At 43.2% G+C, this 25,399-nt stretch overlaps 1 protein-coding gene across 1 annotated transcript in view; it reads right to left on the bottom strand.

The window, feature by feature from the left end:
- Nucleotides 1-25,399, bottom strand: part of NT5C2 (5'-nucleotidase, cytosolic II) — a 62,047-nt gene that overhangs the window by 3,894 nt on the left and 32,754 nt on the right. Inside the window, exons 4-14 of the mRNA XM_082486669.1 lie at nt 10,104-10,221; nt 8,595-8,690; nt 7,168-7,259; nt 6,936-6,993; nt 5,522-5,615; nt 4,452-4,505; nt 3,191-3,274; nt 2,424-2,465; nt 1,231-1,338; nt 834-900; nt 8-178 (exon numbers count right to left, since the gene is read on the bottom strand). Of these exons, the coding sequence (XP_082342795.1) occupies nt 8-178; nt 834-900; nt 1,231-1,338; nt 2,424-2,465; nt 3,191-3,274; nt 4,452-4,505; nt 5,522-5,615; nt 6,936-6,993; nt 7,168-7,259; nt 8,595-8,690; nt 10,104-10,221 (984 nt within the window). The remainder of the gene's footprint in view (nt 1-7; nt 179-833; nt 901-1,230; nt 1,339-2,423; nt 2,466-3,190; nt 3,275-4,451; nt 4,506-5,521; nt 5,616-6,935; nt 6,994-7,167; nt 7,260-8,594; nt 8,691-10,103; nt 10,222-25,399) is intronic.

The raw sequence follows: 25,399 nt of genomic DNA, 5'->3' as shown, positions 1-25,399 counted from the left end.
TGCTGACCGCTTTTGTCTGTCCAGACATGCAGCTCCTGCGCCAGCTCGGGGATCACCAGGAAGGTCCTCCAGCCCTGGCGCTTCTTGGATTTGAGGATGTCTCCAAAGATATGGTCTCCAATGTACAAGATATCCTTCCCTTTGGCCCCCAGCAGGTCACAGACTGTGTCCGAAGAGCCTGAGAAAAGAATGGCATGGCTCAGAACGGGGACTCAAAAGGAAACATGTGGCTCAATTCAGAGGGACAGTGTTAGGGACAGAGCAGGTGCATTTTCCTCCCAGAAACCTCCACTGCTAAATGTAGCAGCCCTGCTTGGCCATGGCAGCAAGGGGCACTGCCTACCCACCTGGGAGTTCACCCAGGGGCAGCACACCCCAACATGAATGGCAGCAGCAGAGGGGCCATGCTGCCTCCCACCCCATGTGAGACTAATGGAGACCTGGGCATCACAGACAGCCTGTGCATCCACCCGCTGCCCTTCCCTGGCTCAGGGGACCCTCCAAGTGTGGTCACACTGCTGGCAGCACTGTTAAGGACAGCGGAGAACATTGCATTGGGCCAGCTGCAGCTCCCCCTCCACCACAAGCCCTGCAGTGGCATTTCCCAGACTCTCCCTAGAAAGGAGGAAAAGGGTGTTTGAGGAGGAACGGGTGCATTTCTTCACTGCGCTGGGAAGCAATGATGATGGAGAGCTTCTGCTGCAGTGTGCAGAGGGCACAGTACAATGTGCTCTGGGAAACAACCTTGCGCCCGGCACAAGTCCTCTCACAGCTGGAGTGGTTGGAGGACATGTCAGAGCTGCTCCACAGGACAAGAAGGGTTCTTGCCTCACCTCCTGAGTATACGATGCCGTGCTGCAATGGGCCAGTGTAGGTACCAATCTTCAGCTTCCCGGTCACCTGAGAAAGAAGACATTGCTGATGGTCTGGATCTTTTCTGTCCTAATGATACTCCCTACTCTTTGTCTCCCTCTCACTCCCAGGCAGACTAGAGGTGGCTTTCCACATTCTTTTCCTATTGCCACCTGTGGTATGTTAGGGAAGCCAGCAAAGCCTCAAGCTCTTCTGTGCCTCAGGTCATGGAGTTGCTCAGGAATCACTAAGAGGCCAGCCACCGTCTCTAGGGCAGCTCCTGTCTAAACACTGTGTTGCCCATTGCCACTAAGAGTCACCACACAGGAGGTGCATGAGTCCTTCCAGCTGTAGAGGTACTCTCCATATACCACTCACCGTGTCCACCTGCCGCAACACAGTGCCTTCCCCAAAGAAAAGGGGTTTTCGTGCATCCACCAGGATCAGGTCGAAGTAGGACTGCCATGGCCGATGGGCACTCCCAGGCTGCAAAGGCAAAAACAAACCTCAGAATCAGGCACAGCACAATCAATCACAGGGAGTTTAACCAAAGTGTCATTGTCCATAGCCACAACCTTGTGACATTGCTGGTCCATCAAAATCCCCCTGCTCTTGCTTCTTGCGGTATGATGCTGGGTTGCCAGGGCCATCTCCTAAAGCACTCCCCTTTTGCAGCAAGCCCATCCCAGCCTAGCATTGACAACTGAGAACGTGGTTTGAGATAGGAGTACTGCGCTGAATGTCCATGTCACAGCACAGCTGTCATGTAAAGAGATGCTGTAAATTACACCACTGTCACTGTTTCTGAAGGGGACATCCTGTGTAGATCCAGACACATGCGACTTCACGGCTTCAGCCTTACAAGACCACACTGGTAGATTTGCCTGGGAAAATGCCTGGACTCTATTCCACAGAGCACAGCTTTGAATTACAGCCCTGCCCAAAGGACACTGGGCATTCATGAGCCCTTTCTGCTCCATGCTTCCACTCATTCTGAGATCAAGACCACAGCAAGGAGTTTTTTTGAGCTATCACAGTGTGAAAACACATCTTTTGAGTGTGAGAGAGCCTCCCACTGGGAGACTGAGAAAGCAGTATAAATTCAGCTCGTAAGTCTCTCTCCAAAAGTTGCAGGGCTGAATTTTGACGGCAGAAAACCAGAAAAAGTGTGACTAAAACTTTTGGAGTTACCATAGTCAAGGCACAATCAGTCTTTCTACTGTTTTACAATCTCTTTCCTTTCCATCAAGGTTTTTTTATCAACATCTAAAACGTGCAAAATTTCTAAGAAATGTGGCTGCAAAATGCCACAGTTAAAATGTGTTATCACTAAAATAATGTTATCATTAACTCAGATTATTGTTTGAGACCAGATGATGCCTCTTTTCTTTTTGTTATATTGCATTTGCTTTGATCCCATTCAGATAGGACACAAAACAGCAAGTGCATTTTAACCAGATTAAAGCAACTAATCCCATGCAGCCGATGAAGCAGGATTAAAATGCTTTCCAGCTACACAGATAATTAGGCACATCAGTTTCTATTGGAACTGCAGTCTAGAAATCACATACCTTTGGTCCATGTGGAAAGTCAAACAAGTAAGTCATGATTTTCTGAAAAACAGAAAGAAAGTGTTCAAAGACGCAGTTTTAAACATACATTTGTGTAGTTCATAAAAGCATACTTTTCTGCTTTTATCTTATCAGGTTGCAGAACTTTATTTTCAGGATTTACACAAAAGTCAGCAAAAGATTTGGAGATAAAACGAATGGATGGAATTTCAAGTGACAAGAATTAAACTAGTCATTTTTATAATCAAAGAACACATTTGCCTCAGAAATCTGCACACTGCTTCAGATATATTTTGCAATGCTTTACAATGGCATACAAATCTTAGGATTAGCAGTGTTGCAACATCCTGACATTTACCTGGAGCTGAAGTAACCACCGCAGACAGTCCTTTTTGGCTCTTAGACCTCTCCAGGACCATGGCTTTGGTGACCTGTCTGTACTCAAGACTATCTCACTTGAAAGGGAAGTTCTACATTTTAAAGGATGCTGAAATCTAAACTGAGTATCGCTTTCTCTTTCAGCCTTTTAATTGCTGAGGAACTGAGTGAGGCACAGAGGGACTCAAGCCAGGCCCATACTAGGTCAGCAACAGAACCAGGACTATAAAAGATGACTTGAGACCTAATCTGCTTTCAGTAAACCATCCTACACCTTAGAAAACACCCGATTCTCCACCAGAAGATAGCATACCAAAACCCATATAAATGAATGGTTGGCTTTTGCTTCTTCCATTATACACCAACACAACAATTCAAGCAGCACTTACATCTGTGTATTTATAGTCGCTGTTTGTGACAAGAAACACCTTCCCAACTTCATTCATGCGGCTGAGCAGCAACGGCAGCTTCCCCTGAAAGCCAAGGGAAGTCACACACAAAAGTTACAGATATTCATCATGGGCAAAACACTCTCAAATATCATCCCACCAGACAAAAACCAATTAAAACCATCAAGCAACCAAACCCATGTGTTTCGCACTGGCCAGAGCCAGGAAAGCTGCTGGTCCATCCACATTAACACCCCTCCAGAGCAGAGCCCAGGGGAGGAAGGCGAGGGGGAAGGGCTCAGCTGGGCTGCGGTGCCTTTGCCAACCACAGTGCCAGGCACCCTGTGCTGCTCCCACCGATCTGCTCCATGCCAGGCATGCTGGAGCAGCTCCTCCAGCTCCAAGTCCATTCCCGAAATGGGCCCAGAGGCAGGTGAAATCTGAGCTCACACAAGCCACAAGTTGGAGCACATTATAATTCCAACCTCAAATTAGGGAGAATTTATTCCTAGGGCTATTTTTATTGAATCATAAATCTCAGTCCATTGCCAGAGTAGCTGATTACCTCACAGAACGGTTTCCTAAGACTTTTGCAGGCGTGTAACTAGAAACAAGGTTAACTGCTTTAAAGTGATACTCTACCACAGAGCTCATCTAAACTAAAGAATAATTATACTGTAAGCGGTCCAGAGGGGCCTTGCATGCTGCAGAAAGGGCAAAAGTAAGGGAACCACTGGAGCTTGCTCAATTAGATGAGCTGAACACACATTTTGGGGCAATCAAGAGACTGGATGCTGGTCAGTCTTTCAGGATCTTTCCCTCAGTCCCTCATGGTTAAACACAGGTAACATTTTTGTTGGATGACTAAGGAATACTTCTGTCTAGAAAGATGCTCACCTGTTGCTTTTTAAAAAGAGATCTTTCTCTTGGAGAGAAAACATGGGCAGGGAATAACAGTTGCTTTCATCACCAAAAGAAACAACACGAGGCTTGCCAGCGTATTCACCTGTGTCCCGTGATAACATTTCCTCTGGCTTTTATATTTTACGTAAAAAACGTGCACGTGAATACGAAATCATGTGGATCACTGGCTCAGAATAAAGGCTGCATCCGAACTTTCCACTTTGTCTTTGGTTATTACAATAGAAATCACAGCGTTATCTGTTTTGTGATTTAGTAAAGCAAATCAGCATGTTTATTTCTTGCCTGCTTACTCAGTACAGAATGTCACGTAGCACAAGTAAAGTAACTTCACACTTACATCTTTCACCACATACTTTTCCAGATTCTCAAGGGTCTTTTCCTTGAGCGATCCCTGAAATAGAAACAGAACCCAGTGAGGTAATGGAAACTTATGATGTAAGAGACATCAAAGTAATGCCAACTTTCACACTTTAAAATGCTGTGAAAGTACAAACCAGGGCGAATCTGAACCAGTGACTCTAGAGATGAGAGGCTTTGAGTAGCAGGGACCATCACAAACTCTGTGATCCATCGATTCCCTCCCCATGGTAAATAATCCACTTCAACAGCATTTTAACCCTTTCAGAAGGGAATACAATAGAAACAAACAAAAAATAGATTTGCCATACCAAACAAGACAGTCAACGACCTGTCTCCAACAATGACCATAATGCTTTACTCAAAGGCCAACTTCAACATGTATCACACAACACTGCATAAGGAAAGAAAAATAGAGTCCTGACTTCTGCATGGCTAAAAGGACCACAACAAGTACAACTGTGAGCAGAGTTCTCCTGTGATGGTTCTCCATCCCACCCCAACAGACCTCCTGAATCAGGAAGAACAAGTAAATCAGGTCTTTAACCAGATGTTAACGCCCACAAAATTATATTCTAAATTTGTGCACAACTGTGTGAAAAAGATGAACTGCCTCTCCTCTCTTAATAGAAAATAGTTGATGTGTTTCTCTGTTTAATCCAGGTACTTTTCAGACAACATAAGATAGTACCAATGTACCCCTTTTATAGTAAAATGCTGTTTTAATAATTAGGACAATGTGCAAGTTGCGGACTGTAAGTGCAAATACCCTCATGGCATCACATTCTAAAACCCATGAATTACAGTACAGAAATGGAATCTGGGCACAATAAAAAGGAAGAGGAAGCCAAGACAGATATGCTCCACTACCAGGAGGGCAGTCAAGATCTTGACTTACTCACATACAACTGTAATTTATTATTTGCTCACTAGGCGGCCAAGCGGGGCTCTTGCCCAAAAGTGAAATAACACGTCTTAACTCACGATTTACAAACCAGTCCCTCTAACTCAGTTACAACTACAGACGTCCCAAGGAGTTCTTGCAATCACCTTGTAATGAACCCAGTCAACAGCATCTCTGACATCCTGGAACATACTCCTGAAGGACATGAAGAGGTCTCCATCTTTAAACCCCGTTTCACAGCTGTGAAGAGAAAGAGGAGAGACCGTAGTGGCCAGTCGCAGCAGGTAAGAAGCATGTCAAGGAGAGAGACAGTTCAAAATGCTGTTCAGAGCTTGTGTTTTCATCTTACCATAATGGTTTCTTATTTACTACTTTACTGCAGCTCAGACTTTAAAGAAGGCTACAACTAGAGTTTAACAGGATCTGCATGTTACTCAAGAACATTTGTTTAAAATTTTAGGATGTGAGTCCCTAACTACAGGCCTCTGCCTCCATAGCAGTACTAAAGCCTTCTGTGACTGCAACTCTTATTTCTCCCCCACAGTATTACAAGAAGGAAAAAAGACTGGGACTGTGCAGTTTGCAGTATTTTACAAAAGATGAATGGCACTGATAATGTAAGCACAGTGCTGCTCTTCCTCCCTTTTTCCAACACTAAAGAAGGGGCTGCCACGGAAATCAACTAAATGTAACACTCACTGCTGAGAGGAGGAACTACTTCAGTGTTGAATAGAGTTAACATGAGAAATTTCCCCTACAAGATACTGTGGAGGTATCTTTGAGACACCCATGAGAGTTTGCATTAGAAGAAATCACAGAGGATTAAACAGAGCGGTATTTATTATGACAGCAATCATCACACCTGTCCTGAGAAAGGACGCTTCACCTGATGGATTGTCTGCACAAGCAGTTCCTCTGCTCTCAGGTAAAATCCTATTAAACCTTTGCCTTCCACTCAAATAATACTCAAAGATGACCATGACATGAGTCAGCAGCACAGCAGCATTCGCATTTGTCAGTTCAAACCACAGCTTGTTTTTATGCTTTTACCTATTTTAAAGCTAGGTAAATACTCATGCTGCACAAACAGCCTTTTACACCATACTGTGCCTGAGCACTTCACCTTTGAGTGACCAAAGTCCTCAATTATGACTTGAGGGACTCGTGGTAACTGGCTGAGGAAATTTAGCCTTTCAGTTACCAGTTCAAACGTGGCTCCAATACAGACGGGTTCAAAATGAGCTGTCTGGTGCCTATAATCAACCTGTAATAAGTGTGTGGTCTTAGAAGCTGGCCCAAACACCAGTGCCAGTCAGTATGGTGATATTAATATACTCTGCAAAGGAGACCTTCATAACCAGTCTCTGCTCTACACATAGATCATCCCGTCACCACTAAATTCTCTCAATGTCAAAAGAATAAGAGGCCTGAACTTTTCTCCACCAAAACCACTTGAGGGGCCTCAACTGATATTAAGAACAGCTCCATCTGTGCTGTATTGCTTTTTATAATAACAATCTTACTGTACCATCAGCACCTTGAACCAGAGGGAATACGCACCTAGTGTACCGGTCACAGTTAGTAAAGAAATCCACTAGGCAAGCCAATAGGTAGGTCTCTGCAAAGAAACAAAGCAACATTTTAAAACAAGGATAACATCATATGGCCAGCTAAATTTGGTCGCTGTGCCCAAAAGAATAAAGTTAACGCAAAAAAAATATTACAGGTAAGCAAAACTTTACTGGCTTCAAAGGCACGGAATCAGGCCTGTGTTCACTCATATTACACTCACCTGGTAGATTGAATAATGTGTTCAGAATGTAAAACCTATCTGTGTCATCCCTCTGGATAAATTTATTTGGATATTGATCCCGTGTTTCAGGCCTGAGAATAGATAAGGTGAAGAAGAATGAAACCACAAAACTCAATGAGGATAAAATGTGCTGACCTGCAAAATATAGTTGTAGCTGGGTCCATTAACTAGAGTCTGTTGCGCTTTAATCAACACCCAGCTTTCCCACGTGCATTAGCAGCGCAAGAGCAAACTGCATCCACCAGCGTTCCCAACACCGCGCTGGCTCCGGCACAGCCAGGCACAAAGCCCTCATCGCTGAGTCAGCAAACTGAGCAGAACCCACACAGGGAAACAAAGTGGTCGAAAGTCCACAACTTGACCTTAAGCCCCATACTGCTGCCTATGAGGATGCCTTAAATCATCTGCACTTTCATTGTTTGCTTATATTAAACTTTCCCCCACTTTCCATGTGTTGATTTACATTCCCCCGAGCAGCGTTCAGCAGGGGAGTGCACGGCTGTGCTGCGGGAGGTTTGCCTGGGGCCCTCTGCAATTAATCAGCAGGGTGGCGACGACTAAAGTAATTTAATTATTCTGGTTTCCTTCATTTCTGGAGCTTCTGAAGATTACCTCTGACTCAAAGAGGAACTTGAGTGCATATGTAAGGACTTTTTCTAAATTTTGGCTTCCTGATGCAAGGACTCACAGGCCTGCAGTGACAGGGCTTGTCACCTCGGGGGCCCTGAGCTGGCCTGTGCTTGCCTTCCATCCATCTGCCCTCACAGCAGGAATATGAGGGGATCTGCTGGGACGCATAAGGCACGTAGCACTGCAGCCCCCTCTGCTTCCTAAAGTACCTTCTCTGGGGCAAGAGAAATGCAGGCAGCCAGGGAAGGCTGCAGGAAACGGCATGCGATGCCTCACTTCTGACACCCTCAAAGGTCAAAACCACAAAGGGGTAGAGCAAGCTCGTTCCTTCCCCAAGCCAGCTCAGGCCCTCGACCTTTCTTAGCGATGGCTGTGGAGGTAATGGTCTTCCAGGGCAGAGGTCCTCTCTGCTCCTTGGAGCCCTTGCACAACGGCTCTGTCTTAACTGACAAGCTGCTGATGTTAAACTGTCCCAGGACAGTGAACAGCCCTGGATTATCCCATCAACCCCTTCCCACAGCACATTTTCTTCTGTTCCCCGCACACTTACAGATGTGCCTGTGCTGGCACAGGCCTTTCTTCTATCAACACTCTGGGCTGTTGTCATGTCTGGGACCCTCAGTGCATCCCCAGTCAATTATGGAGTTGCAGGAATACCAATACAGCATTTGCTGTTAGTGGAGCCCCCATGACTCCTTATACAAAAGGTGCCCTGAGGATCAGTGACAAAAAAGGGCATATTAAGTCAAAAAGAACAGCCAAGAGTCAACACTTACCCTCTGAGGAAATTAAAGCCGTGTGCACACACAAGGAGGTTCCCATAGGCATCAACTTTCAACAGGTTTCCATAGTGGGTATCAAACACCAGGCCTCTGTTAAGAAAGCGATTTAAGATATGAAGAAGCGAGCATATTAAGCAGTGACCATTTTAATAGCAGTTCTTTCCAAATCAGCTCTAGAACAGCTTGCTCACTTGGTGTGGGGCATCAGAACAGAGTTGCTGTTACTATGCAGATGGAGTCTATACTGTCCCTTTTACCTGGCTGCAGGTGAGCAACAAGAGCCCTGCACTGCCAGGTGAAAGGTACAGCTGATCTGCTCTCCATAGACTTGAAAACGGAACCGTTTAACCTGGGAGAGGCTTAGCTATGCATGTACCAGGGAAGATGTGGGCCTCTTCCACAGGGTCAGGAATCTGACACCTGTGTTTGTGGTTCCCCAACAGCCCTGTTGGGCTGCAAGGAAGAGAGAGATGTGATAAAAAAATTTCTCCTCTCTTTTCATCACTCTGTCACAGACAGAGCCAGATGGGGCCTGTAACTATTGCACAAAATGCTCTGAACGTTCCCGGTTCCAACTCCAGCAAAAATCTCTCACTTATATAGTAGCTTGCATCCAGAGAAGCAGCCTTCCCACAGAGATATCCCTTCTGTCCCCTCCCTGGGATGAAGGCAATGGATTTAATGGAGTCTTCATCACAGGTTTGTGAAGGGCTACAGTCTTGTTACGGGCATGGGCACACCCAGCAACAGTCTCAGTGTTGAACATGCTGAGAGGAGGGAAGGAAGGAGGCTGCCACACTGCAAATTGGAACAACAAGCTGACAGACCCTCTCGTCCAGTCTTTTTGTAAAGAAGCTCCAAAGGAGTCAAAAAAGCCAAATCCAGCAAAGGCACAAATGGAAACAACTTAAAGGCGCAGAGTTAGATAAAAAACCTTGTTTAAAACAAGCAATGTCCTTTTTACCTCTGCTACCAAAAGACAAAATGTAAGAATTTAGCAACTTTGCACCATTAACTTTGCTTTTGGCGTTTGAGTCATCTAGACAACTGAAATGGATTGGTCCCACTTTCATTGTTGTTTACTGTCAGCTTAATTTTCAGGATGTATTATGCACCAGGACGCTATTAATTAAAATCTTTACAGAAAAATGTTCTGTGACATTCTAGCAGCCTCATGGACAGTAACAGCTCCTTCTCCCCTGCATTTTGATTTAACTCCCAATCCAATTGTGTCTCTGCTATCTTTGCTTTGAAAGGTTATTTTTGGACCATGTTTTCAGCAGGCCTCTTTTCTTGCACACTCCCTCTTTGCTGGCATGGACTCATGTATGCCAGGGCCCTCCACATACTGGAGCAGTCTACTCCCTTCCCCATGATCTGTGGTCAACCACGGGCTTCACAGGCACAACTCTGAAGACCTGGCCTCATGTGTTGCTTACGAACTTTACAGAACAAATATTCAAGGCCTCGAGCAGGCTGGGTCGGTATCTGTTAGTCATTTACCTGGTAGGGAATGCAGGATCATACACAAAATTGAGCAGCTCATGAGGGTATCCAATGGAAACTAATCTTTCTACGGTCAGGTCAAATCCAAGAGATTCGTATTCAGGGGATTTATACACTGTACCAAGATGAGATTTCAGTTAGAAAATTTGAAAACAGCTAGGGGGTTAAACAAGAAGGCAGTTAAAAGTAATGTACCCATTCGCCCTCCTCCCTCCTCCACATCACACACTCCGTTCTTCGCTCCTGCCCTTCACTGCCTCGGGTCCCCTAGCCCAAAGCCACGGTGGAATTAGCTCACGCTCCAGGACTGCAGCTGAGCAGAGCTGCGGTTCAGATTTCAGCAGCAGAGTGCACCAGAAGAAATATCCTTCAGTCTATCACAGCTCTCTGCATCAGGAAAAATGTATTTCAAACTGCAGCTCCTCTCCCTGCCGTCCCATTAAGCAGATGCATGAACACTCCCCATTCTACCTGCTCAGATAGAGTTTTGGTTTACTGTGTTTTCACAAAGCTGATGAAGCAACCAATAACTTTTGGGAACACATGTATTCATGTTAGAAAGCCTGAAATTCATTGCTGCTGTGCTACTGTTACTGCTCTGGATACAATCCCAAAGCTTAGTATTGTCTCCAGATTTCCTCTCAGGGGAATTAATGTTTGCTGCAGACTAAGTTAGCTTGAAGGTAGAGCTGTCAACTTAACATACGATTTGTTTGTTAATAATACCATATGGTACTGTAAAAATCTGTTAGCTATTACCCTTGTACATCAAAATGCTACTCTTTTAAGCAAGCTTACTGTTTTCACATTTCAGATGAGCTGCTCATCTGTGACACACACCTTAGTTCAATGCAAAAGAAATGGACTTCTTCAACCAAGTCATTCCTACCCTCAAGCCTGTCTTCTTCCCACAAATGACCTTCCCATATACTAGAAATGTTACTGCTTAATCATATCATTACATTAACATTTAAAAGGAAATCACTGTGTTTCTCTGATGGAGTGTTTACATTTGCTGCATGCCGCTGTCTTAAATTGGTCCTAAGATTTAACAAGGTCAAATACAACCCATGACTGCAAGGAAGGTTACCATGGGTTCAATGGGCCCAACTGTCTCGAACACTTGAATATTTCAAATTTAGCTGAGTAAAATACAAAGCCATGCAAGTTACACAGTAAGCTTGTTAGAAGACAGGCTGCTTTTCCTGAGAGAAATATAGGACATCTGTGGACCTCATGATATGTATTAATACACATTGTCTATACTGCCCAGGTAATCACCACCGTATATATACTTTGGAATACAGAAGCTCAATCTGAGAAGAGAAAACAAATTTATAAAATACTACAAAAATACTAAAAAGGCAAGGACTATAGCAGAAATGAGACTGTCAAAAGACTCGGATTATAGTAACTGTGACAGAGGGTTCCCATATCTCTTAATAATCTAAAAAGCACTAGAATCCTAAGAGTTAATTTTCCCCATTAAAAAATAAACAAACCTGTAATGTTTGTAAACAGATAACTAAAATCAATAAAACAGTTATGAAAATCTTCAAGCATTATTATGCCGATGGCAAACATCAACAACATCATAAAACATTCAATGCACATAGTCTTTTCTGTCCTTGAGGAAAGGAAGGGTTGATTGAGCTATAGATAGGAATGAGCAATCAAAAACCACAGCTAATGAAGAAAGCAGTGACTGACAAGGCAATTCTGGGGAGTGAGCTAGAGTTGGAGGGAGCAAAAGGCAGTTAGGTGATGAACAACATTGTGAGAGTGACACCACAGCATCATCTGGAAAAAGGAATTCCTCTGATGCAGGACAGTAAAGGCATTTCCCAGGGAAAACAGTAATGAATACACCTGCCCATACTCTCAGAAGCTGAAAGTGCTGCAAAGCTCCCTGTTATGTGAAGCAGCCTCCAGTCCCCCACTCTGTCCATGAAGCTGCTGCACTCATTAGCTTCCTGGGACTTTGATCATATTACCAACTTACCCGTAAAAAAATCACTCACAAACAAAACATTTCTCCAAGGAAACCCTGCTCATTCTGAACTCACCAACCATGGTGATGCTGCCTAGACAAAAAGAATCTCAAGGAACACAGTAGCATCTCCTCTGGAGAAGCACAAGTGGTTCATGAACAGCTCCAGCAGAACTTTTCCAGGGAAATCACAGGGCTTTCTGTTAAACAACCTGTGCATCTTGTTAACATTCCACCAAAGAATGGCTGTGGTGGGACATGTGGCCAGCTGCTCACAAATTGCCCTCAGTCAATTTCTTTCTTTCTGTATTTGCCTCTTTGTCTTAGATTTATCACTACAGACTTCCTTTTAACTCTCTGGGCCTAAGGAAACAAGCTGAAGCACCAGTAGGAAAAAGGCTGAAGAACAGGTATCAACCTCAGCCTTCATCATCCTGAGTCTCTGTTGAGGCAGTACTGCAACAGGATTAATCTGAATGTTTCTTTTTGGGGGTCGTTATTCCCCCTACCTCATAAGCTCGAGATTTTGCTTCCTTGACTTCCTTTTGATTAAATCTAAACTACTACCTCACTCATGCCTCATGTCCCTTCTCTATTTTTCTACCACTCCACAATATCTGGAAAATGAGAGCCTTCTCCTTGATACACAAACTAAACAGGGACATGAGAAACTGGACTCCTGGAAACAGGAAAGGGACAATAAACATCCTCATTACCGTCATACTTACTGTTCAAGATAAACTTTCCTTTAATTAGAAACACAGCTGGGAACAGACTGAGAGCTCACCGAGCCCACCTTGACAGCACCCTATACCACAGCACATACTGCATCAATTGGTATGAGCCACAACCCACTGACATTTCTTGTGAGCTGTGCGAATGCCTATTTCAGTAACATGAGCTTCTGGGCAAACAAACGATCCACCTCCTTCAGATCAAGAATGAACAGGCTAACACTGCTGCAACTACAGCAGCACATTCAGGGAAGATGCCCCAGTTATACACATTACTAGATGAAAAAAAAAAATGCAGTATATCTTGTTTACTTCAGGCATCCATGGGGAAAAAGAGTAGAGAGGACATCGGTATTTTTTTTCTGTAGCTGCATGATGAAAAAATAGTTTAAAATTTTCCTGAACATCCACCTCCCTCAGACCTTGTTGCTGAGACCACAACTGGAGATGATTTGTATGCCACGGCGATGCCATGAATTCAGCTATTTGCCATGCCGTGTCTCCTTTGCTCAGCTCTTTCACTCAGTTGAGAAGGGCCCAGTCTTCAAGTACCCCCAACTCTTTGACAGGTGAGGAGGCAGAGCCACAAACCCATTTTCAGACCATCCTTGCCCAATGCATGTGGGATGACAGTAAGACCAAAGCACAATTTACATCTTATTCTGATTTCTTTTTCTTACTACTTGATGGTGGCATCTCTGCCGCTGTGCCAAGTCCCCAGCTCCAGAGTACCACGTTATTTCAACAGTCTGTGTTCCAACACAGGCAAATGCTTCAGCAGCACAGGGCAATCAGCACCCAGCGCTTGTGGATTATGCAACTGGGGTGGAAAAAAAAACAACCAAAGCTTTAAAAAAAACAGAAGCCAGTTGACAGCATTTCACCTCCCCTTAACACCATCGCTTGGCTTAACATTATACTATTGAAAAGTAAAAAGCAGTCCCCTGGGAGTGAAAGTTGCAAGCCTTTGGGTCTGTGATGAGTGCAGGCATCCCTTACACGGTACGTGACAGGAGGGAAGCCGATCTGGAATGAGCAGGGGTTGTGCAGTAAGGTATGCAATTCTCATGCATTTGTGTGGTTGTTTTTACCTTTGCTGCCAAGACACAGACAGTAACAATTGTATAGCCTTCCTGAAAAGGAAAAAAAAAAAAAATCTCTACAGAGGCTCCAGGTTATACAAAATGCTGCTGCCAGGATTTTAACTCACATGAGGCAGATGCAGATTCAGAGTGTCACTCCAGTCTTGACGGAGTTACACTGGGCTCCCCTGTTAAAGAAAAAAATCAGACTGATTTTAAAACTGCAACAGCTCTGTGCCATGTGGGACTGTATCTGCTGGAGCTCTGTCCTCTGGTAAGCTCAGAAGCTGGCCTGGCAGCTATTCCAAATGCACTTACAACTGATTTATAGAGGAGGCACAGTTGGTAATCGTGCATCCTGCAGGCAAAATTCTGTCCTCATATCCACAAAGCAGTCTTAGATCATCAGTGCAGTGATAATTTGGAGGAAGAAGCTACAAGCACATTGCTCAAATGACACAAACCCTTCGAGTTTTCTCAGACGCAGAGCAACTGGTTCAAGAAAGGGTCTCATGCTCTTTTTGGGACTTTGCCATTATTGTCCATTTCTCAGTCAGTGACAGATTACTTCTTTCAGGGCACTCACTCTCTTTCACACCACAAAACGCCTGCACGTGTCAGAGCAGGAGACTCGGGAGACTGAGTCAGGAGCTACTCCAGGAATCTGAGAAGAGAATTTTGCCCTACATCTGAAGGTGCTCCCAGCGAGAGCCTCGCGCACCGGGTCAGTCTGACATAGAATGTCTAAATTCAATTGTATACTTTAACACACTTACGCTTGGGCTTTTATGTGCAAAGCATTGCGGGGTAAACCGGTGCCAAACCTGCACATAGTGCTGCACCGTGTGCAAGCACACACAGTAAGAACAGCAGATCCTTCTGCAGCTTACAGGTATGCACAGAGTAATCAGGAATAATTTTGAGATCCAATTTGCACTAAATACAAAGCTGAATGAGTTGGAATGATGTTGCAAAAGGATCCGCAGAAGAATGCAGACCTCCTGGAAGGCTCCTGTGAAAATAAGTGTTTAAAGCCTGTTTTGTTTCAAAATGAATAGCTGGGGAAGGCTGTAGTGCATGTGATAGCTCTGTTTAAGCTGTGGGGAGTAGAAAGACCTTCAAGGGATGCCCATTTCTTTCTTTGTTCCTCCTCCACACACACAAAGATTTCAAATTCAGGCAGGGCAGCTTCTCATTGAAGATGTAACATGGTTTCTTCCAGGGCTTGCCGACACTTCTGACGAGCTAGTGATTGATCACAGGACACAAGCAGGAGCTAAAGGTATAATGACCACCCCTTTTGCATTGCTTCAGCTGTTGTGACTTTTGTGAGATCTATTTGCTGTCTCAAACTGCACACCTGCAAGCCAGTCCTGCCTAGCCATTTTATTTCCCACCACTACAGATTGGGTGCTGGTAAAAGCCCTGAACTGAGAATAGTGACAACATGCTGATTTTCCACACCACTGAGGGAGCTTTGAGGAAGCAGCTCCTGGTTTAGGAAGGGAAAGGTGAGCTCGGGATGTTGCTGCAGCAACAACAGAAGCCTGCCAGTGCGAGCAGCTCCTCTGGGGAGACAGGCAGGACGAGGACTCCTGTATGCTGACCCGATGTCTCATTCATCCCTGCCTCCATTTTTTTCCCATCTGTCACCCTCTTTTGCCAGTGTGCTCTCCTGTGACTCCCTAGCGTCTCCTGAAAAAGTTTCATCCCTTCCATCAGCCAATTCCTCGCCTGCTTTCCCTCCCAGCTGGAAGCCAAGAGCAGCCCAGGGAAAGGTGCTCACAGTGCCCCCAGAACCTTCCCCCCAGCATTGGCAGGGGACTTCACAGGAGCAGCTGCTTTCTGCAGCTGGTGCATCATCTGCTCCGATCCTTTGGTCACATACCAGCTTGACTCCTTCCCCACACAGGTGCTGAGAGCACTGTCCACACTGTGGGCTTCCCCATCCTTGGCCCTGCCACTGAGAGTCTCTTGGGAATCGGAACACCTTAGTCTGCCCACCCTGTTTTGGTTGGCACATGAAACTAATTGGCTTTTGACTTTCAGGTGTTCAGATAAGATCAGTGTTTCTCAAACTAGAGGTGATGACCTCCTCCAAAGGATTGCAAAAAGCTTTAACAAACATTCAATCTTCAGAAATTTTACCCATTATCTGGGTTCTCCAGAGGTCACACAAAGACAGGTAAGCCAAAAGGTGGACAGACAATGCAAGGCATGTAGCCTTGTCTCTGAAGCACAGGAAATGCAGCCCAATTACTTTGTGTTAAGCCTTGAAGAAATGAAAGTAAAATAACTAGAAACAGCTTCTTTCAGTTGCTGCTTATTTCCCAGTGGGTAAGCCATGCAAATCAGGGAGTTAGGGACATACATGGACAGGTGGGTAGCTAGTATCCAGATTTATATACGTCTCAGGCACAACATGCATAATTAAGCTTGTACAAATACATTTCTGAAATTACACAAACCTGACTTAAAGAGCAGGATCAAAGTGCTGCTCATTTTAAATGTTGATCCATATTCTGAATTGCAACACAAATATATAATGCAAGTATGCATTAGAAATACATTAATATTGATGTTGTGCTGACAAAAACTTCTTAGTCAAAGCCTTAAGGACCAAGATCCCCTTTTACATACTGATGCCCTGACTCAACAATGTTGATCAAATGAGATCCTAGACTAGTGTCCCAAAATTGGACAGATCTATCCCCACAGCTCTCCATTCTGTCAAAATCTCCTCTGCACATAGCCCCAAAGTTGGACATTTAGTGCCACATACTCCTGGGATGTCTGTAACAGTCACCCTTCCATAACCAAGTGGACGGCAGACTATTGCATGCAAGCACCAAATACTCATTCCCTGGCACTTCTGACCACCCAACCAGCAACTCCAGCTGAGAATTCAGAGAGAAACAGTGAGTGACCAGTCTTGGAGGTGTTTGGGACACTGGACTTAATTAAAAAATAAACCACACTGAAGCAACAATACCAATTAAACATAAGTGTTTAATTCAATTAATACCAATTAAACCATAAGCGTCGGGCAGGCATTTCATATACTGCCATAATTTGAGGAAAGTTTGTCTCAGCTGTAGGGCCAGAGGTCTGAGGATCCCCAGAAATAACCAGGTAGCAAAAAAATGCCATCCGACCTCTATATACTGCCCCTCCTTTCAGTGTATCTATTATCCTCATAACTCATTACTAAGCAATGCCAGTTTTCATGTATAATTAGAGAAGAAGAGGATTTATGCTCTAGAATACTAATGACTTCAGCTTCTGTGTTACGGGGTCTTTTCCAACCAGGGGAGGTGTTGTCAGGCACTGTCATTGAAACATAAGGAAAGGGAAACAGTAACCTTTCAAGCTATGCTATTCTCTATGTTAAAATAATTCATTCCTGACACGGGAAGGAATCTGAAATGTCATGTTTAAGTTTCACACCTGGGTGTTAGCTTCCCTTCAGTTTTGACAGCAGAGTCAGACTGCTCAGCTCAGGCGGGAGCCCAGACTCACTCCTGGCTTGCACAGCCGGGCAGGGTGCTGCCATCTTGCACTGGAAATATGGCAGAGGATTTTCTTTTCCATGAGAACTGGAAACCCTGCAGAGGTACCTCTACTGTGCGAGCCTCTGTACAAACACACTCAGCTGGCTTGGCAATACCAAGAGTGGGGCAAGCACAAAGCTCCAGCTCCCCTTGCCTTGCATTTGTCTTTCCAAAGACCCATCAAGTGTTACCTCAACTTCTGCCACAGCTGCTACAGACATTTCACTTCACAGCATCCTTACCACACACAAAGGCAAAAACAGACACTCCTGTTTAAAGCCCTGGTTGCATACAGCACGGGTTTCAGTTCAGCTCTGCCCAGCTAAACATGTGCCTGCTGTGTGCTTCCCTGCACACAGGGCAATGGAGTCATGCATGGCTGTACTGTGCCCACCTGGGACCCTAGTGCCTGTAAACAAACTGACAAAGTGGTAAACGTGCCTAGTTGTAATCACAAGAAACCTTAAACGAAACCCATGGGACAACTCATATGTTTTCAATTAGGAACGTGGTGAATCACTGACTTGCCATTTATTTATGGACTCAGCTGAACTGTGACCATACAGGATTTGTGTAAGGTCAAAACAAGTTGAAAAACAGCCAGGAACAGACCCCAGTCATCTTGACTCTTGGGTTTTCATTTTACCACCAGACTATAAATAAAAATGCACTGTATTATGCAAAGCAGAATTGTAGTATTTCAGCCTATATTTAAATTGAGTTTTCATAGTACCAAACAAACAAAATGAGTAGCAACAGTATGTTTTGTTTCTTTTAATTGAGTCTATTTTTCAATCTGAAATGAGAAGAAACTGCTGCCATACTGATGATAATTTTCATTTACCCAAAGAAACCTTTTCAAACACAGAAGCATTCTGTGCAGTAAGACAAAGCTGAACTTTAAGCACACTTCAATATTTAATGTACCTTTTCTATTTCACTAGAAACTATGTATTTGTAGTGACCAGCAAACAAGACCTTGACAAAACCCTCCAGGTGCATCCCAGGATATTTTCGTATGCTTAACACACAAGCTGCTCTGCCGTGCATGAACCGCCAGATCTTGCACTAAGCCTCTCGCGGCCCCAGATGTTTTTGACAGTAAAACTGACAGCAGGAAACAAGACAAGAGTCACTAATCATCAGAGAGTTGAATCGTTTAGATCTGAGCTTTGGTGGCTCCCCAGCACCCTTTTCTGACAATGCCAAATACAGGGTTCTGGGTGGAAACCAGCACACACCTACAGAGAAGCACAAAGGCTCTGCGGTCCCGAACTGCAGCACTGCCCATAAAGCAGCTACGCACCCATTCTGCAGCCTAAGAGCGATGGAAAATTCCTTACCTCTAATGCTCCTGCAAACATTCCCAAGTGCACAGCACAGCTTCCAGCTCTAAAACCTCTAACCTGGAACCGTATCAGCTCCTATTCTCACACCCTCCATGCTAAAAGGATCTGTAAAGACAGGATTTGTTGTTGCTTCAAGGACTGACATAGTACTGTATGTTCAGCTTGGCTCTGAATTGCTGGGTCTACACTTCAGGTTGTTTTTAGTGCTGCACTTCTACTTGTTTTAAAAACAAAATTGTTGTCAAGTATCATTAGCTTTAACTCTTCCCAAAGCAGGCTTATTAGTGCTCTCATTGGTAAATTCCAGATATTTTTAGCTTTCTGCTGCTGCGCTTTGTTTGCCTTCGATGTAACAAAGATTTGGGCTGTTTGGATATGCCTCAGAGGCTGGCAAAACAGAGCTTAGTGTTGGAAAGATTTCTTCTGCTGAATAAAAATGCATGGCTCGAGGTAACAACAACAGCACTGAGGTCACATTTTGCATGTTGAAAGAAGCAATTCAGACGGACTCTGCATTTCAAGGAAACTTTAGTTTGTCTATTTTAGTAGTTGGCATAACATTCCTTTCCATTGGAATAATATTTTAAAGCTGACTACACAGTCACCTGTTCTTTTATGGGAATTTTTTATGGTTTCCCTGACACAAGAGAATCTTTTTTTGTGCCTAACAAGTAGCCTTCACAATTTACCTCTCTCGGATACAGCCCACTGGGAGTCATAATCCCATACTGGAAATATCCCTGCATTTCCATGGAAACAAACTACTGTGCCAAATTATGGGCTTAGTTCTTCAATGAAGACTTCTGAACAAGGAAGAAACAGTTGCACGGGCTTCATGTTCAAACTTAATTTGCTAGCATCTAGAAATAAAAAGAAAATTACTTAAAGGTATAGTAGCCATTTATACACTATATCTAAGGTATTATTCAGGTGTATCAGCATCTCCAAACAATCCAGCTTCTTATTTCTCTCCATATTCACTTAAGAGAGTGAGCCTCAAAAGCTCCACATTTGTTTAATAGTGTGCATCTGGACTTATATGTAGCCCAAGTGCCCATGCTGTCAATAAGCCACATACATAAGTTTTTCTGTAGTGTGCTAAAATAAGGCATTCACAAAGCAATAGCACACATGTGATCTCAGAGTTAAAGCCTTCTGTACTCTCAGCTTCGGTTCCTCCTACAGAGTAAGCTGTTCGTGTCATCACAAGGGTATTTGCAACTTAATAGTACTTCTGTTGTGGTATTAAGATTACGAGATAAGGGGGTCTATTAGAGTGAAAAATACCGTCCATATTTCCATCTGTCTGGCAAAGACAAGAACTGGCTGTTGGTACGCTAACAGCCTGCTGACCCAGCTTGGTGTTATTCTCATGTTTTTAAGAACAAGAAAACAGAAAATACCAGCTTTTGAAACTTTTCTTACACTGGGAAGACTTGATCTTCCAGCAGCTTCTGTCTAACACACTGATTCTTCAAGAATCCACACACAGCAGATTAGCAGTTTGTCAGTCAGTGATTTACTAGGACGGAGCAACCAACACATGCTTTCTCCACTCCTCACTCCCAACGCCAGCATGTGAGATCCCACAGCTCCAGACCTGGGTTTGCTCACTATACAGCTTTAAACAGCCAAACTTTGAAGAGCAGCAACACAAAGAGAGCAGGGACAATCGCCACTCGAGCACGCACGGGTATTTGAAAAAACATCCAGCTCAAAGCATACTAGGAACAATTTAGCTTCTCCATCTGCCTTTAGCTTTGAAACACTAATGGCTAAGCCAGCCTCTGAAATCTGCAAAATCTGCACCTGTTAAACTGGAAACGTGCAAATGTGAAAATGCAGACAGCAGATGTGTGATAGTAAAGGCACGTCTCATTTTTTGCTAGGACAGCTTGAAGGCTACTGTTGTTACATCTACCAATTCCTTTCTCTAGCTACCATACTATTTCTGTATGACACAAAGAATTGTATTATCCAGAGAACTGGGAAAGAAGCAAAACTGCTTAGTGTCTCCCCAAAAGAGCCTCAAAGCCTGTAGTCCTTACATCATGATGAAATTAAACACAAACCTTTAACCTAAGCAGAAGAGCCTCGTTAGAACATTTGTATTGGAGTCCAGTACCAATAAACAGACAATAACAGTATCTGAACAGGAGAACAAATATTTCTTTGTAGCTGCTTACATTACAAGCTCAGCAGCTTTTTAAAGTATTCTGTTCAATCTTTCATGTCTAAAAGTCCCACATTTATATTTTGTTTTTCATCTGTGCGATCCAAATTTTTTTTATACAAGCTACAAATTCATTAGTCCCATTTCTCAGTTGTGGAAACCGAAACACAGAAAACTGACACAACTCAGCTACAGTAAAAATACTAGATCGACTGAAGAACCAGTTCTCAATTCAGCTCCCAGATCCCATACAGCAACAAGCCAATCCTACCTTCTGGTTGAGTATATCTTTTCTGGAGTCAACAGGTAAAGAAAAACATTTCAAAAATAAGATGTGGGTGTGAAAAACTTCCCCCTTCTCCAAACTGCAAGGATGGCTTAGACACAAACGCCTACTTGAGGAAGGGGCAAAACCTGTTTACGCGTGTCGCACTTTGGAGTCAGTTGGGAAAGACTAAAGCTGTCTTTCCCATGTCTTTTGCCATGTGATGAGATGGGAGATGCTACAGCTGAAAGCATAAGCAATTTTGCAATAAAATCTTTGCAGTTCACCAAATCTTGGCATTAAGTTGGCAATGTTTCCAGGACACAAGCTATATTCCAATCAGATTATGATGCATTAATCATTGCACACAATAAAAACAGGTTTTTTTCAAGCCTCATTTCCCACTCTTTTTTATTAAAACAGTTTTCAGCAGCCAATGATAATTTTATTATTGATTTCTGGAGAACATGGAAGCAGCTGTGATTTAAGTACAGGAAAAGCATTCCAAATGAAAGCATCCTGCCTACTGATTACATCTTATCTACCTCAGAGACAGAAGATAAAACTTTCAACAAGGCCATAACTTTTGGAGAAGGAGGGCAGTCACAGAGGAATCTTTTCAAGCACAATTGAGTTTGTAATTCTTACTAATTCCCTCTCCATCTGCCAATGGCCCAGTGTGAAATTACAGCCAGCTTGAGAACCCCACTGCTTTAGCTCTGCTTCTGTCAAGGGACATCTATCCATCACCTCATTGTGCAACCTGTCCCATATAAAACCTAGTAATGCCAAGGCCTCCTGCAATACTTGGATCCAGACCTACTAATTACAAGTGTAGCTCACACTGAGAAGGAAGCAGCCAAATAAAATGCTGTGTGAAACCAAACTCTCTCTGCTGCATTTCCAATGGGCCTCACCAACTCCTAGTCTCAGGTGAGTGTTGCAATGAAGACTCTCTACTGACATACCTTTATCTTTCTTCCTGCAGTTTGCAGTAAACACCAAACAGAGAAGGCTGTCAATCTTTTGGATTACATGCAACATTTTCCTTTACCAAAGCAAGGGTAGTTTTGACAGTACTAGTAAAACAGGAAGGCAGACCAGAATTGTTACTGACTACTGGTCTTCTAGCCAGTCAGGATGAATAAGCAGAGATGAATCATTCGGATATTAAAAGAAACGACTATTTAGCAAACAAAAATGCACTGCAAAAGGACCTTCAAATCTCTCTAACTTCAGGATTTAAACAGGAAGGCAGGCAGCAAGGTCAGCAGTGGCAGAGAATGAAGGGCTGCTGGGGTGACAGCTGTGTAACATCACAGAAACTTGTCTTAATCCTCGCTAACAGCAAGGGCTGAAATAGCTGACGATTCTTGCTTGCATCAAGCCCTCCAAGATTTTAAGCAGCAAGTATTTAACTATGCACGCAAACCACAGTCAAACCCTGCTGTTGCTGTTCTTCCTGCTCCTTCAGCTTTGGTCCCAACACTACCTAGCTGAAAGGAAACCTTCTATGTACAAAATATGATTCACTAAAACAAGCAAACAAAACAGACTGAATAGGAAGGGGACAGTCAGCTTCATATACAACACAGATTTCTGAGCCCCTAGTACTAGTGTAGTACGAGATCTAGGGAGACTTGAGAGTTTCCATACATGTAGGAGATCTTATTCACCCCATGAGGATGCAACAGCAATCCTTGATGGGAAAACAAGGAATCTAAAACCTGTGAAGAGTTATTTCAATTTGCTTTCGTTTTATTTTGAGCTCCCAGCAGTCAAACTAATTCAAGCTGTAATCACAGTGGCTATAAATTCAGCAATTTAATGTCCATAATTTCTCAGAAAAAGAAGGCTAAAACCTTCAGGCTCTTTTCTCAAGACAAAAAGACTTTGTTTGCCGAACCCACCCATTAACAATATTTCTCAACCCTATGCAAGGAAAGAGACAAACACAACCAGAGATCATAGAAGTTATTAACAAGAATTCAAAGTTTAACCTAATTTTGACATGAAAGCAAACAAAATCACTGTGGCAATGCTGTATCAGACAGCCTTTAATTTTTTCAATTGTGAGTTAAGTGGTCCTTTAATTTCATAAGGTCAAGAAATACTACCCTATAAAGCAATGCACGAAATCATATTTTATGTGCAATGTAACATGATGACACTAAAACTGCTGTCAGTTGGCAAGCTGACATTCTCAGTCATCCTACTAGTAGAACACACGATCACTGCAGCATGCGTGCAATTGCTGTTACAATATACTTCAAAATGGAAATACCACATCCCTACCAAAATTAGATTATTCTAGACAGAAAACAGTGTTATTGTAAGTAGGTCTGTGTTCTTAAATTCATAAAGAACAAAACTGTCTCAAGCTTCTAAAGTTCAAAACAAGTCAAGTGATTCTGACTTCTCTGGTACTGAACCACCTCCTAAGCAAGACTTTTGGTGCTGCCAGTGGCTACTGGTTTGGGAAGAAAAAAGAAGAGTGACAATGTGTTTTCTTTTACTGACACCACAACCTACTCTTCACACGATAGGTAATTCAAGGTGTTCCAAAATAATAATTTTTCTTCTGAGATGTCAAAATGTGTGACTGTCAGCTTTGGGATGAATGTCATCAGTTTATTTCTGATGTGAAAGTTCACGCGAGAGAGAGGGGAAAGGACCATGGCATGTGGTTTTTGGCAGGGTCAATGGATCTCCAATCCTTAAATGTGAAGATTGTGCTTGCTATATTTTTAAACAACTTTACGGAAATGTGACTTAGCGATATCTGAAAGTACAAATGCAGAAAACTAGATGAGGAGCTGATGACAATGGCGATGCTTCCGTTGTTGTTCCTTGCAGATACCATTTACAGATGTTAAATAACAGACAAACTAGCTTTTTACATGTTTTTTTTTTTTAATCTAGACAGTAGCATGTCCATGTGAAAGAGTGTGTAAGTGATAACGTGCCCAGACAGAAAAAACGACAGGGTCTAATGAATGCACTACAACATACTAAGGTAATACTTCACTTGCCCCACTTCTTTATTGTAATTTCCAATTAATTAATTATAATCATATTCTCACACTACAATCTTTAAAGCCCCTGCAATGAGTAAGTAATTTTTCTTGTGTGTGACAGTTATATATAGCAAATAATGGTCAGATAACAAAAGCCCACACGGAGAAGAAAGGATGACTCTGAGATGTAAGAAAAACAGGTAATTTTGTATGTTAATTTCCCAGTCAAGTAAAAAAAAGGGAAAGAGTACTTACCAGGTATAATGCTTTTCATCTGCAAAAGGCTTTCCAACCTAATTACATTCTCACAACTCCTTGTAAAATAATCTGCAACTATTATCTCTGTTGTACCATGGAAGAAGACACAGAACAGCAGTCTGCTCCAGAATGGTTCAGATTTCCAGTTTTCTGCTCAGACCACATCCCATTTCTTTTTCTGCACCATACCTTGTCACTCAACTCCCCTGGATGCACCAACTTTGCCTGCTTAACTGTAGCACTGTGATCTTTCAGCCTTGGAAGCCCCAAGTTTCCATGTCCTTGGGTACGGTTTTATGATGCTCGAAACATTCACATTTTTTCCTCTCATCAAACCAAGCATCGTTTTGTGGATAACATCACATTTGTTCAGTGTTTACAGGAACAAGCAACACTCAAGTGAAATGAGCAGTCAGAGAAGTGAGGATAGTGCAAAATCTCTCCTTCTGTCAGGATGAAAGTTACCAACACGCTTCATGCTCCACGCCAGCCCCACTGGGATCATCTGAGTCCTTGGGAAATGCTGCCAGTTTGCAGAAGGCACAGAAGTTGTTTTTGCATTACAGAAGTGAAGCCCACTACTCTTTTTTTTTTTAAATTTTTATTTAAAGCATTTGTTCTTGAACAACTGATTTGCGCTCTTTAAAGGCAATGCCACAAGACTGTCACAGCTGGGAAACACAAACACCAAAAGCATGCACCTGCAGTAAGATCCAGCAGTGGCAAGAACTCTAAACAGATGTATAAATAAGGTGTTGAACAACCAAACCTTTTATATATAACTACTGCCTCATGGATAACTGCTTAAAAGAACAAAAGCAAGGGATCTAAATATAAACTGCAATTACCTGCCACAGCCTCCAAAATTCATCCT

The sequence above is a fragment of the Vanellus vanellus genome, assembly GCF_965231255.1.
Source record: "Vanellus vanellus genome assembly, chromosome: 7".
Lineage (NCBI taxonomy): Eukaryota > Metazoa > Chordata > Aves > Charadriiformes > Charadriidae > Vanellus > Vanellus vanellus.
This window is presented reverse-complemented; position numbering and strand designations above follow the sequence as displayed.